The sequence below is a fragment of the Tubulanus polymorphus genome, chromosome 7, assembly GCF_964204645.1.
Source record: "Tubulanus polymorphus chromosome 7, tnTubPoly1.2, whole genome shotgun sequence".
Lineage (NCBI taxonomy): Eukaryota > Metazoa > Nemertea > Palaeonemertea > Tubulaniformes > Tubulanidae > Tubulanus > Tubulanus polymorphus.
In genome coordinates this window covers 20388324-20403684 of record NC_134031.1, presented here as the reverse complement: position 1 = coordinate 20403684, position 15361 = coordinate 20388324, and the positions used below count along the sequence as shown (strand labels likewise).

At 36.9% G+C, this 15361-nt stretch overlaps 1 protein-coding gene across 1 annotated transcript; it reads right to left on the bottom strand.

Moving 5' to 3' along the window:
• Positions 1–224: 224 nt before the first annotated feature.
• Positions 225–11131, bottom strand: LOC141908338 (NAD kinase-like). Its single transcript, XM_074798346.1, has 12 exons — positions 11065–11131; positions 9838–10196; positions 7041–7121; positions 6571–6700; positions 6382–6490; positions 6181–6266; positions 5809–5911; positions 5247–5383; positions 4164–4263; positions 3768–3925; positions 3374–3456; positions 225–3278 (listed from the first exon to the last, which is right to left on the bottom strand). The coding sequence occupies exons 2-12, from the start codon at positions 10101–10103 to the stop codon at positions 3071–3073; spliced, it is 1461 nt and encodes a 486-aa protein (XP_074654447.1). The 5' UTR covers positions 10104–10196; positions 11065–11131; the 3' UTR covers positions 225–3070.
• Between the last annotated feature and the right edge of the window lie 4230 nt (positions 11132–15361).

The following is a 15361-nucleotide window of genomic DNA, read 5'->3' as shown; positions in this document are numbered from 1 at the left end:
AAGATACATGACTAGACATCAGGGATCAGTACCAGTAACTCAAAATTTGGTTCCAGTTAACCATCATATCAAAGCCCATGATAACAACACAGCTTTAATGGTTGACCAGCTCAATAATCCACTGGTTAAGCTGAACAGACTCCTGGTTGAGAATAGTGCGATATCTATGTTTATATCGGCGTAAAAATTGACAAACAAGAAGTTGATAATTTACACAAGGTTTTTATTTGAATATTGCACATACATAACGGTTATTATCCTTTAATCTCATGATTCGTTTAAAAACAATAATAGTGCTATTCAACATTAAATGAGCTGCTCTTCGTTGGGATTTATCAGATTAAAATCTTGAAAAAAAAATGTGCCGCATCCAATTGTAAACTGGCTCCAATATTGAATTCCTCGTGAAGCGAATCTTTCATTAGAAAAATATATAATATGAATAAACAGTGCTCTCTCCATAACAATGAGTCTTGATCATTTGATTTTTCTACAGTGGAACTTCGTTATTACGACCTTCGATATCACGAATAATCGGTTAAGTTATTACAAACCTTGAATATCATCCAAAATAAGAACATTACTATAATTTCATACTGGATATACCTAACTATGGGTTACAACGAACAGATCTTCTGGTCCCATAAAGTTCATTGTAATGAGAGGTTCCACTGTACCTTAATTCTTTTGTTCAAACCTTATTACCTTATTGCTTTGCATGAAGCACTCCCTCTCTTTTCAAATTAATTTTGAACATCATCGCGCTGTTTTTGACTTATTGAATAAATCAGCATTTACAAACACAAGACCACCTGGATCTTTTACCCTTCAATGGTAACCTATATCAGCTTAGTTTTCTAAATGAATAAGTTAGCGATGTAATACCTCCGAATTCATCAGTAGAGTCCAGAATTTAGTGTTTTAAGTCAAATCATTCACCAGACTTCAATATTATTTGTATCACTGATGTTGAACCTCCTCTCCCCACCCGTGCCCTAGTTTTCTATACATCACAAACCTGACATAAGTGAATTATTTTCATCATAAACATTCTTAAATAGAGAATTATTACCGGACTTAGAACAAATCATATTTTGTTATCGTTTCAGATTTACCGGTAGATTTACAGAAACAGTTCAAAAATAAAAACATTTTCCTATCTAATGATGAATATTGGCCAGCAATATAAACGATATATTCAATGCAGTGCTTAAACTTTAACAACTTAACATCTGGAAATTCTGCCAATATTATAAAAAGAAACGTAACAAGTATTATACCATTTTTAGCACATGTTGAAAATTCATATACAGGAATGAATCGTAAATAAATCACATGCTCATCAATGCCCCGTTTGAAATCAATATAGGCCGCAGTTTCATAAATGAATTAAGCTTCAACGGTTATGTGCATATAGTGAAAATCTGAAATTAACAAGAATTTGCATATTCATGCAACCAGGCCCTAGTATAGAATGATATAATGAAAACCCACTATGTACAAATCTTTAAGACTAAGAATTCATTCAATCATGAATTTAGAATGACATGACACTTTAAACTTTCTGGAGACCATCATCAGGTGTGACGATGATCTCTAGTGAGAGTTTGAAACATTTTGTCAGTTTAAATTATTGATTAAATAAATTCTTGTTTTTGAAATGTTTAAATTTGTACATTACAGTGGCCTTTTACGATATCATCTATTCTCCATGTTTTAGCATGGTTATTGTACTAATATGGAATATTTTACCAAACCAGTATCGCTAGTAGACTCGACTCAAACCAGCGGTGGAGGGACTGTAAATGTTATATATACCAAGTTGACAGGTACGGATACCGAGAATCAGGCAATTTCCAAATAATATCTAGTAGAATCAGGGAAGTGTAATGAGACTATTCAACCAGGGAAGTGCAACACTTCTCTGTATACAGTAACTGGAGTGGTTTATTGTGTTGGCTGGAGTCTAATTTAGTACTTATTCATTCTGACCATGTCTGGAACATACGTTGCGATACATATACCATTATATATATACAATTTTTAAGAAAGTACTGAATCCAGTGAGTTTTCATGCTTACTTTCATCACAAATGTGCAGATCGCTCAGATTTTTCATTTATGAAAGTAAATAATTAGTGCTGGAATATTTAACAGAATGTTGAATATTGAATGCAGCAAAGATACCGGTTATATTCAAGCTCGAGACTTTCTGTTGGTCATAGAGGCCGTGCAAGATATAATAATGGGGATATTGAAACTGCTGTGTAAATCGCTTATTGCACCTGCTAGACCTCCTCATCAGTAACCAATGAAATTATATCTAGGTTTTGTAAGCGCTGCCACATCGGAAAGTCCTTTTTGCAGATTTTCCCATTTATATCTACTAACTAATTTGATGTAGTTTCATATGTACCCGTAACCAATATTTTTTGCTAAGGTCTATCAATAAAGCGGTTAAAAGAATGGTACTATATTCCCTTTTAAGTGAAATACATGTTTTCTTGTTCCCAGATCCATGAAAAAATACAGACCATACGTACAGAACGTCTTCATAAAAATGAGCGTTCATTTAAGAGTCCAACCATTGAAATGTCTTCTTCATATTATGACGGCATCCAGTCCCACAGTCGAGATGTCAGAAAAATGGTTATAGTAATCATAGTACCGGTAGTTTCAACAAAAAATAAGAGTAATTCGACATTAAAAAAATCAGAGTTCAATCGGAAATTAATCCGAAAATATTCTGCTTTCCCTTTCTGTGTTTTACGAAGCAGTTTTTCTCTTAAGCAAAGCAGAAACTACTCTCAAATAGTAGTCATAGTCTGGTGTGTAATCTAAGTTTGTTTAAACAGTGATCACTGGGCGAACTTCAGTAATCAGAGTCAGTCAACTGTTTGAGTTTAATTTTTAGCCAGACCACTAATCAACTAACTACAAAAACTTAATTTCCAGTATTTCTCATCATAAATAAGTAACACATACTGAAAATCAGTAACAGTTGGCAGCTCTGAATACAACTAAATTCTCGACTATGGAACCAGCCCCTGAGTTGTATCAGTGTAGTTGTTTTAAGGCAGTTGTCCGTTGGAATCGCTGGTGGAAGACGCTTCGTCAGAGTTGACTAGTGACACATCGCTGCTATTGTACGGCAGCAGGCTTCGTTGATGTTTCCTCACGTTCCAGTGAAGGCATTCGCCGAGACTTTCGAACCAGTCGTCGATTTGGTTTTTGCTGCAAATCGACGGCACCGGGTACATCGACGTCGAAATGCGCACGCTGAAAAATGATCGACGTAAAATCAACAATTACAAAACGTCAAAGCCGATGAGATTAGGAAATGAATGAAAACCGCTTCGGACAACCTATCTCACCTATCACCATGATCCAACTCTTTTCTGCTTTTACCATCAAACGATACCCAAGCTGTATTTCTTGCTTGTGGAGACAGCATCACCTGAGAATTGAAATATACCCGCTATTCGTAATGGAAATTGACAAACATGCATCGATTATCCATCTATATTTCATCTACTGATAAATTATTAGTTATGAAATTTCATGATAAATCAGCATCGAAGTTGTATTGAAAGTACAGTCCTAGGACAGTTCAACAAACACATGTATATGTAACATTAGATGTCATCAACAATCCTCAACAATCCTTTGCCTTTATCTCAAGAAATTGAAACATGACAACTTGATTACAACTAAATGCAATGTACCAGTACATACATCTTCTAACCAAGAAATTCACAAAAAGCTCACCGTAATCTCAACACCGGCAGGGACGACTATCGGTCGGAATGACAAGGAATGTGGACAAATTGGAACGATCATAATAGCCGGTACATTAGGATGTATGATAGATGCTCCGGCAGCGCACGCGTAAGCCGTACTTCCTGTAGGCGTAGAAATTATCAAACCTACAAAATATGTGGCGAGTGAAGAGCAAATACAAAGTACAGCGAAAGCTTAGGACTGAGAAAAACATGACATTAAAACGATCGGAATATAAGGAATGATATTATCATTCCATTTTTGTTAGACGTGGGCATAGCTTATTTTTTCTGAGAAAAATCTAGAGTGAGCACTGATATCATAAAGGGTGGCATTTGAAAGGACTTTGATGATGGTATTTATGATAATACTATTCATACTAACCATCTCCCTGAACGGATGTTACGAGGCGTTTTTCGATGTACAAATCTAAATTCGATATATAAGATGACGGCCCTCTGTCAATCACTATTTCATTCAACACCTGAAATGATTATGTACATATTTGATTTATTCCGCATTAATAACTGGTACAGAGATTATAGACAATAGAACATGATGTAGTTAGATAATAGGTATAGGTTAATAAATGAAACAATATCTGCATTCACACTACATTCTAAACTCTCTAAATTTGATCCGTTCCAATTTAGAACGGACCAAGCGTTCGCACTTGAGAAGAAGTCTGTTCCAAATTGGTCTGTGCCATTTTAGACTGTTTTAACTCGGACCGACCTAAAAGACCGAACCAGGTCCGTTCTAAATTTTGAAATGTGTGGACAGAAACTGGTACCAGGTCCGAGCAGAGCAGAGCAAACACATAAGGCACAATAAAAGTAATTCACAACACACAATGAATTACTGAGAATTCAAGAACAATACACAGGGGCAGAGCCAGGTTGTTTGAAAGTGGCGATTGATAAGTATCAAATATTTAGCACTATGAGGGCTTTAGGCTTTGCTGATTTGTTGGACAGGTTGAAAATGCTTATGGAGTTTGTAGCTCTGATTTTTCTGAAGGCCACTTGAACATCTTGACCATATAGCCCATTACAGCAAAAACAGTCAAACTGGCCACTGATACTACAATGTAGTCCTGAATGGTCATAATTGCAAGACCTTTTCACTTTTCAGAATTGTCAGATTCCCTACAAACCCCAGCGCAAATAGTTAACTCAAATTACAAGAATAAACTGATACATCTGGAATTCAATAATTATATGCATAGGATGATGGATTTGTTAACAACAAAAATCTAAACATTTTTAGAACTAATAAATAGAAAAATCTAATAGTAAAACGGTATTTATATTTGAAAGTTCTAGGTCTCAACAACAAAATAATGAGTTTGCTTACGTGTAAACATGTCTATTTGTATGCGTGAAAAAAGTTTGCATTAAAAAAGAATTTCATATTATGATATTCAACAAGACTTATTTTGAGTTATATTAAAAGAATATAACTTACTAAGACATTGAAATTTGACCCCTTGGTTTTGTGCTGCAGCGTTGCAGGATATTCTCGTTGAAGATTTTCTAAATTATCCCCTGGATGTTTGTGTAAAACACACTTTAGCCTACTGCGTAGCATCACAGGGACATTTCCTATAAAAACACATAAACAGAGTTTAAAACCAGTAAACACCAGTTCCTTGTTGGTTAAGTTGTTTCATTTCCAATTGTTTTGAAACTTATCAAATCATTTGAATTTTAATGGGACTGTGAGTACTTTGGCGTGGCCATCCTGGGGCATTCATCCACTTCAGACTAATCATATACAAGCCTCAAAGCATATTCCCTAGTATAATAACTACAAGTTCAATTCTATATCTCTTGATGATAGCAACTTGATAGCAACTGACCAATACCAGGTCTAAGGCTTTCCATCACTTTAATCAATCAAACCACTGAGCACCCCTCAGGCCCAGTTTCATGACACAGCTTAGGTCTGAAAGGTTTAAGTTGTGATTGTTCCACTGAATTGATGAAAAACATCTGCTCAGTTGCAGCACCTCTCTTCTTTTTCTTACCTTCCAATACTTTAATGAGGTACTCCTCAAAGCTATCAAACTGGAATGGCGTAAGGAATCCTAGAGATCCCAAATGGAATGCTATAATAGGAGGTACTCTTTGCTGCAATCAAATCAAATAAGAACAGGTTACTATGACATAATATTTTGTATAAATCAATATTATTGATTATCATGTCACGTGACTTATTAAAGATTTTTGGGCTACACCATTATCACGGGTTGCATCATTGATAAAGCTCTCAACAGCTTGAGAATATAGAAGTGTTATCTAATGGAATGGAAAACCTCCGAACACAACAATACTTCAAACTCTACTGGTAAAATAGATTTGTTAACCTCGCAATATGAGAAAAATTGTCGCTAGCAAACCTGAAAAAGTCCCGAGGCATAAAGTAAGGTTCCATCACCTCCTAGTGAAATAATCAAATCTATTTTCTCGTTCAAGCAATCTTCGCCTGAAAGAAAATCTAGAGTTTTTGAGCTCAAGTTGTGAATTAGATTTTATCCTATATACGGTAGTTGAATTTCATTTAATTGAAAATTATCTAAATTAATATCTAAACAACTCACCTTCTCTGTAGGTGTGAACGTGTTTGATAACATTCTGAAACTGACGATCTTCTTTTATCAAAGGTTCATCGAGTACGGATGCTTCGATGAAAACCGATATATTTTTCTCCTACAATAAGAAGCATCTACGCGTAATAAAGAATATTCAGAATACAAGAGAAATTCTGGCGGAAAATTATTGTGACTTACTTCAATGAACCAGGCTATGATCCTTTTGAATGGAGAAATAATCGATGGGTCCATGATTTTCTTTATAACGAGAACATTTTCAGGAGGAGTCGACCAAATCAAACGTTGACTTCCGGGGTCCTGAATAGTCCTACAATTATGACGTACGGGAAGCATCTTAACCATTAGGGCAATAAATATCTCTAGCAAAGAGTCATCCGCAACGAGTTTCGATGTTTATATTGTAAAATGGAAATTTCTATCATCAAGGATCAGCAGCACCTTTCCTTCATACGAAACAAGTGAAACTAGAAACAATGGGGCCACTTGTTCAAAGGTTATTTCACATGTAATAAATCAGTTGTTCAATAAGATTGTCTGATTATTCAGACTGCTTTCATTTAATTAATAACAGCATGGTTTAGGCTGTTGTTGATTAATTTTTCGATACACCGCTGGTAAGGTATTTGTGCGTAGTATCGTAAACTTACAGCAACGATAGACTTTGTTTCATTATGCTCGCTTTCGGTCCGAAATGATAATCGGGACTGGCTCCATACATCGACCTCCGTCTGCAAAAAAAGAATGGGATTTATAAGAAAAATATTGATGACCTATTGAAATAACATAATTCCAACATGTTACTTCTGTTCAAAAACTTTTTATAGCTACAAATCACACGAGTTTGGCCTGGGCCAAACTAGGCCCGGAATGGGCCAATGCCTGTTTTGCCTGGGCCAAGTTGGCCCAACGAAAAATGTTGCACCAGGCCCAAGCCAAATTTGTGAATTGCAATTGGTTCTGGAAGTGACTTGCCTCTCTTGTCACAGCATTGTATCGAATGTGAATGCGCTCTCTAATTAGGCATGGGCTAAATTGGGGGGGTGGGGGCCTGATTCGGTTCAAATCTTCTCCATGTGATTGCGGCTTATAAAGCATGCTTATCTCTTATCTTTTCATTACATAATTCAGATGAATTTGCCAGGAGGGCAAGTGTTCGAAGGGAAAGTGGGTGAGAGACAATGACCTGGATTCTTTCGCTATTAAGCTGACAAAATTTGAGTTTCCTACAGAAATACTGATTATGTTTTTCAGGGTTTGGAATGAGTGAAACTTGAACTGTCAGATAGTTCAGCCAATAGCTAAAACACAACTTAAAAATCACATTTCTTTTTACTACATGTATAAACCTTTGTGTGTTCATATTTTCAAATTTATTATATGCGGGTGCATTAAGGGATAATTTGTACAAATTGACAAAGCGAGCTGAACCTGCACATCAAAGATTCAACGCAAATTGACAACGGGAAAAATAGCATTTTAAACCGACTTTACTAAATTAAATCTCGGAAGATATGAGCGAGGTGAACTTTTCCTAAACCCTAAATTCTTAATTTTACATGTATATACATATCGCCAAAAGGCATTATCAGTTAAACTTTACAGCTCTTTGATTTGCTTATATGTTCTGAAAAATATACACGAACATCTCATTTGTTTTTCATTGTGAATTCAGACGCTGAAGAAAATCTCCTCACGGCTGCTGCGCGATGACTTTTCTTCAAAATTCGTCGTCTTTGTATGTTACTACAAACTTATACGATCAACTCGTAGTAAGCTCAACAGAGTTGCGTGGAACATATTATTTGTGGTTTTATCTTCCGTTCACTAGTCTCATTTTTATTTTCGGATTCATCGGTAATTTACTGATTGTAATCATTATGTTACAACGTAAACTATGGCGACATTCATTTAGCCGGATGTTCATTCAACTAGCGATCAGTGATTCTATCGTTCTCTGCATATATTTCTGCATATTTATGAATGTATTGTCTGATGTGTTATATCAGTCTGTACTGATCAAACCATCGACACGATTTCAATGTATGTTCTACGAGTATTTCTCATTGTGTTCTTTTACAATCAGCCCGTGGACGTTGGTTCTAATAGCTACCGAGCGAATGTGCGTGGTTTGTTTTCCGTTTAGGGGTCCTCGTTTCTGGACAGTGAATACGGCTTCTAGATTGTGTTTATCTGTTGTGTGTCTAGTGGCCCTGATTTACAGTTATCAGTTTGTGACTGTTGATTTCACCGTCGACGTTGGTTGTACGAGCAGCCAACGGAGCCCAATGTTTCGAATGATGCTCATTTCTTTAGTTCCATTTTGTTTTCTATTCACACTTTCATCGGTAACATCTGTAACTTTATTCAGAAGTCGGGAAAACAAAAATCATGCATCGAAATACTCAAAACAAGTAACCAAGATGGTGTTTTTACTGTGCATGTTCTTCATGGTCACAACATTTCCCACTACTATTCTTGCCCCTTTTGTCTGGAACAATAACCAATTAAGATACATTTTCAGCGTCGTTCGTGAACTCTTAGTGCTGAATTATTCAGCAAATCTCTACATATATCTGATGTCGGGAAAAAATTTCAGAAACGCATTACGCAATTTACTTTGTAAATAAAAACCAAAAATATATCATCGCCCACGAAATCAAACATAACATAAAATCAGTTTCTAACTAATAATAAATCGCCGTAGCATTTTGTCTCAATTCTCTTTCTCAACTCGAGTATCTCATTTGATCGAGTGCACTAGTTGTTATTTCACTTCGGTGAGTGAGGGAAAATCGTTTCACTGGGGACAGAACTTTCTGGGGACTAAAAGCTGTCTCAGATCGACCTGCCAACGCTTCTTATAACACACCGATACACTGATGGTGTCACTCAGAATACAGGTTACACACACCATTTTCTCCCCAAAAAATACAACAACAATATGCCAATCTATTCAATTCATATTTGTATATATTTTACAGAATTAGGGTGTGGATTATCAAAAATGAAAATTACTCTGAATGAATTAAGGGAAAAATCTGACAAGAATTTGTTTCCATCGAATTGTTTCAAAATTATCAATGAGGAAATATCAAATTATGCATTATTCCAATATACGCCATTCTGGTAAAAGAGAATAAATTCTTCGATCGTCGTACATGAGGCAGCCATGTTGATTTTTAATCCGCTACTGTAACTAGTTGTTAAAATGCACCTAAACTCAGATCGACTAGAATCAGCGACGAAAATCGCTTGAAAATATATCAAATTTTTCAGTGAAAAACGTTATGATTTATATACAATTCGTCATTATCATCTTTGATTTTTAACATTAAGGTGCTTAAAATATACCAGCAAGCATTGGGTATAATATTTCAAAATGATATGGGGAAGAGCCCCGAGACAATCCTAACAATTTCAATCAGTATCTAAAGTAATACAAACCTTTCTCTAGTTTTAGGATTTTTCGCGTTGTTTTCAATTTCTGGAGCGTACGCGAGACGACTCTTCGCATCGGCATGCGCGCAGATTTTGTCCGGTGCCGATTTGCTTTGGTCGATGGCGTCGCCATCACGAGGGGCTATCACCACGGGAACGCTCAGGGGTTTACTCCTAAAACCCCCGATGTCTTCATCGTTTCTCCATTGGCCGACGCCTGTTTGAGATTTCTCTGATGAAAGATTTTTTGTAATAGTGTTCTTTTCGCTCATTGTTCAAGAGGTCCGTTGTTGCTCCATGTATTATTGATTTTTTGATTTTTTCAATTATGCCTCCAATAACCGACTGTTCGCAAATCTATCAAACTGAAAAAAGAATACAGACCTATTGTATATTCATTCCGTTTTCTTTTCAAGTATAAACCTGTTATCTATTTAAGGTGAATTTATCCAGTTTCCAGGGTCACAAAATATCACAAAACTGTAACTCAAAACTGTTGTAACACAAAACTGGAAACTCTCAAATACATTCAGAGTGGCAGGTAATATTTTGCCAGGTAATATTATTCCTGTTAACGCTATTTTGCCAATAATGGCGCTTTCTGATTGACTTATCTATATTGCACATGTGCACTAAGGTGCGCGAATTAGAAAATTCAAGGAAAGTGTGAAGAACAGAGTTAGAGAAAAGAGAGCAGATAGATCCTAACCCTATCCTTAGCTTTAAAATGGACTGTAAACCTGTATCTCTGATCCTAAAGCCGGCCGCACACGGCACCAAAAAATTCTTTGCTCGTGAAAAAACGTTTTCAATGTGTTTTGTTAAGCCGTGTGCAGGGGAGGCAAAACACAAAATTCATTGCCCGGGGAAAAGTTGGTTGGGCCCGAAGCGAAGGGCTATGATTATGAAGACTCCCAATGCGGGCAATTAATAAGGGTCATCTTCTTCTTCTTAAATCTCTTCTTTAGTCGACGCTCCAACGCGGGTTCACGCTGGGACAGATATGGTCGATATGCATACATCATTCTGTTCCAGTCATTGACTGTCTTTGCCTTTTTTGGGAAGAAAAAGTTCCTGTACTGTTCGGTTTTTGAGCGAATCACAGTCCAATCACTTGGACCAAGGGGAATTGATTAGAGGGTTTGGAGGATCGCGTATGAGTGCTTCCTGGTTCAAGATACTCTGACTTGTTATAAATGATTTTGAACTACTCGAGGGATTCGTCTAACCTACCTCATCAATCAACGACTACATACACACCACATATCTATCCGAAATATCCATTAAAAGTAGATTCTGTAATTATCAAATTCAATTAATTTTATTTATTTCCGTGTCCACAATAGTGCATTACTTCTCGGAGGAAGTGAGAAATGGGTAGCTCCGCCTCCGAGAAATGGGTAGCTCCGACGAGTCGGTTATAGGATCTAACATCTACCCATTAGCGGCCGATTTAACCGATTCAGTAGTCCGCCAAACATATAAGATCTTTCTACGATTGGCATTAACCTTAGCAATAGAACAGCAGATATCGAAATCCTAAACCAAGTTACTATTTTTGGGATATTGGATGATCTAAGCAACAGTTCACCCCAAACTTCAAATACGACTCCGAGCCCGGTGGCCCCACATCCATCACATAATTCTTTATTGGCTAAGATAAATGTTCCTTTAAAATGTGTTATTGATAATGCCTATATCACGTTATTGTGATATGTGTGGTCAATATATTTTTAATACATTGCGGTGACGCTAGCGGACGGATAAAAAAAATTTCCAACTGGCAATTTGCAAAAGCAAATATTGGCATGTCCCTCCAGGTCTTCCATTCAATTCCATATGCCGTGTGTGCAGAGGTCGGTGACGTCGCGCGTCTGTGTTTTATCATGCGGTAACTTCGACAATTCAAATGTTCAGAGATATTTCTATAGAACAATATTTCAATGGTACCGGCCGAGCCCGGTCTGTATGCTGGATGTACTACAGAGGTACGTCGCGTGTGTATCAGCGCGGAACCTTCCACAAACTTCAGTAAACCCCATTCACAATAATAAGAGACAAACAGCGCGGCTGCCTATTGGTCAATATTGAAATACGCCACCGGTCAACAGTAAGTAGAATCACTAAGCCAGTCATTCACCTCAGGCTCTTCACACCGTGCAGACACTATGCTGACGTGGATTCTCCTCCTGGCGTTCTTCTTCGCGATTACGCTGCGCTCTACAAGCTGGTTCCTTCATGAGGAACGACGTCTTTATGTTTTACGTGATACTGTTCGTCTTTGTGCTGTCCTGTGCTGTTCTGTGTTTATTAATCCGCTCTATTTTGCAGCCTTTAACCCGTTCTGTTTTTCAGGAATTAACCCGTTATATTTTTCAGGGCCGATTTCTCTGTCGATTTTCGATGTTCCATGGAACAAAACTAATGTCCGAAAGCATCAGCTCTCCTTGGCTGGTCACGTGTGGAGGATGTCAGAAAAAAAGTCGGTCAGGAAATGCTGCCTTCTACACGCCCTCATACGGAACACGAAAACCAGGACGACAACTGCTTCACTTCAACATCTCACTGCAGAGTGTGCTGAGTGATGTCAATGACGGGCATATCTGTTGGATTACACAGGGTTAAAATGGAGTGGTTATACTGGATTGTCACGCTACTAGCATTCATTGTGTCCTTGTGACCACCCGGATGAGGGATGATTCTACTGTCACGCTCTTTGTTTCTGGTATTCTGAGTCGGCTGAGGGATGATTCTACTGTCACGCTCTTTGATTTCTAGTTGAGTGCTAGTTTTCATTGTGTCCTTGTGACAACCTCGGTCAGTGGATGAAGTCTCTTGTCGGCTTGTGAGTGCTAGTTTCATTGTGTCCTTGTGACAACCTCGGTCAGTGGATGAAGTCTCTTGTCACGCTTTTGAGTGCTAGTTGAGATCTTGAATCTCTACCCGGTCAATCTGGTTGTACTGCTCTATTTTAGTGTTGTGCAATCTGATAGGTTTGTCAGTTACTGACGTCGGTTAGGACATCCTGTAGTTAGATGGTGATTTTGAAGCGGTTGTCGTCTTGGTTTTTCGCGTTCTGTGTGAGGGCGTGTAGAGGGCAGCGAATCCCTGGCTGACTCTTTTTCTGGCATCCTCTGCACATGACCGGCGAAGGAGAGCCGACGCTTTCGGACATTAGTTTTGTTCCGTATCAGGTTTTCATCTCCGTTCTTTTTTTTCGTTTCAGGACTCCCCCAGAAGACGACGATGCCTCAAGAGGACAGAAGATGACGATACTGAACTCGGCAATCTTGAGAAAGTTAAGTTGATACACATGTAAATTACAATTAATCAAAGGATTGTGTGACTACAGAAATGTCTTTTTTTACTTTTTCAGGTAAACTTAATCTGAACAGGCCCGGCATGATTAAGAAGATGACGGAGACACCATAGGACGATGAAAAAAGGATGCTCAGCAATCTTAAGAAAGTTAAGTTGATACACATGTCAATTACAATTAATCAAAGAATTGTGTAACTACAGAATGTCATTCTTTTTCTCATTTCAGCTTAACATGAATCTGGAAAGGCTCAGCATGAGATACATTAGCCATCTAGATCCTACCGACCAGAAGTCCAGCTTGAATTAAACTCGTCAACAAAACACCAAGAGACCTTTCGAAACTGAACTTGGCAGTCTTGATAAAAAGCTAAGTTGATTTTTCATTACTGGGTTAGCATCAAGGGCAGGATGTGTATAGCACTGGAGAGAACAGAGACGCTGGTGAAGTTCTCAATTTTCTCAATTTTACTATAAACCGATTGAAGGTTGAATGGTTATTAGTGAGTTGAAATCTAAAACAATCATGGCTCTAATGTTACTCGTTAGGTCTCATATGAATATTCTTGGCTGAGTATTGAAATGTAGATAGGCCAGTTATTTATCAACAGATTTTTCTTAAGATATGTACAATAAGTATCTTAGGAATATCAAAATATTTTCTAGTATAGATATTTCGCGCCTCAACAATGAAGATATAAATAGGAAAATATTTTAATTGACCAATCGCTTAGAAATTAACTATGATTCTAATAAGGTTGGATACAAAATTATTGGTAGATATTTCAGGGCCTACTAAAATATACATGCAGGCAAAGTTTACTTGTTAAGATGAGACAGTTATAAACTATTTAAAGATATGTTATTTATCAATTAAACTTGATCGTCGGTTAATAGATTATTTTTGTAAATAATATATTGATACTTTTTAAAAGATTGAGGTAATACTTTACACCACATTTTGTGTGCTGTTTTACCATTTTCATTAATGAATTTCTCAGCGGATATAGTGTCTAGGGCAATATCGAGATTTGGGTATTACATATGGGGAAGTAGACTTAGGGTATAGTTGCTGTATGTGATTTTGGAAACCGTGATTCAGTCTCTACACCTTGACGAATGCGAGATAAACCAAAGCTTTTATTGATTCATTTCCTGTTAGTCATGTTTGGATGAAGCTGAATGATTATTGTTTAACCAATGATTAGAATATAGCTAGGACAAATTAGGACAATTAGCCATTAACTTATTATCTAGTGAATTCAATATCTAACGTAAGATTAAAGATTATTTTCATGTAATTGTATATAGATATTATCGAACTGATAATTAAGATATAGATGACAGATATGTATTTCAACACATTTATTTGTATCTAAGTGAATCCATCACATCCATCAACTAGTTAATACTTGCCAAAATCATTTTAAGGCAGATTTACTTTCGATCCAATCGAGATCAACAAATGGGACACACTATCGTGAATTTTGATGGGTGAATATTACAATTTCATCGTGTATTTTAGATTGAGAGCCTTATTCTGGCAGGAAATCCTTAACTTAGGTCTTATTCCTCTAGCTAATATCTCTCCTTAACTAATCTCTCCTTCAAACTATTATAGTATCATTTCACCAAGCACCGCACCAAGGAGGTCATGCCAAAAAAAAGGTTTTCAGTCGTCATACACTGTCTAATGTAGATGGGAAATATAGAAATGTGGCTAAGGCAATTTCTAAGTAACCACTTGAACGTGTATTAATCTCAAACTCTGATGTAATGATGGATTCAAATAGTGATAAATTCAAATTAGAAGTTAAAATAATGATTAATTGAAACTTGTATCATGTGAAATTCTTGAGCTTAGCCTAATTAATTCAATATCTTTAAATAAGTGTACTGGTACGTTAGAAGAGAAATATAGCAATCTAACTAAGATAATATATTAATGACATATCTATAACGAAGATTGATTCGATATCTTCATAATAGTGTTTAAATCCAAACTGGATGAGTTGGTGAGATAATTTAATGTTGTCTTATATTGTAAGGAACGAGGACTATAATCAATCAGACAGGTTTTGGCGGAATTCTGGACTTGTCAAGGTGTGGGCAAGGAATCGTAGTTTCCTAAGTCCGTAGAACCACGCTCATAGAGGATGAGTGAACCTGACAGAACACCGCTCGGAAATCAAGCAGAGCCTTGTATCGGGAG

What these genes read in the sequence shown, in the direction of transcription:
- LOC141908338 (XM_074798346.1), bottom strand. Translation starts at nt 10,103, where the DNA reads ATGAGCGAAAAGAACACTATTACAAAAAATCTTTCATCAGAGAAATCT. An exon ending in AAACAAAGTCTATCGTTGCT is followed by an intron (nt 6,701 to 7,040) that starts GTAAGTTTACGA and finishes TCATAATTGTAG; the next exon opens with GACTATTCAGGACCCCGGAA. An exon ending in GGTCAAATTTCAATGTCTTA is followed by an intron (nt 4,264 to 5,246) that starts GTAAGTTATATT and finishes TAATCATTTCAG; the next exon opens with GTGTTGAATGAAATAGTGAT.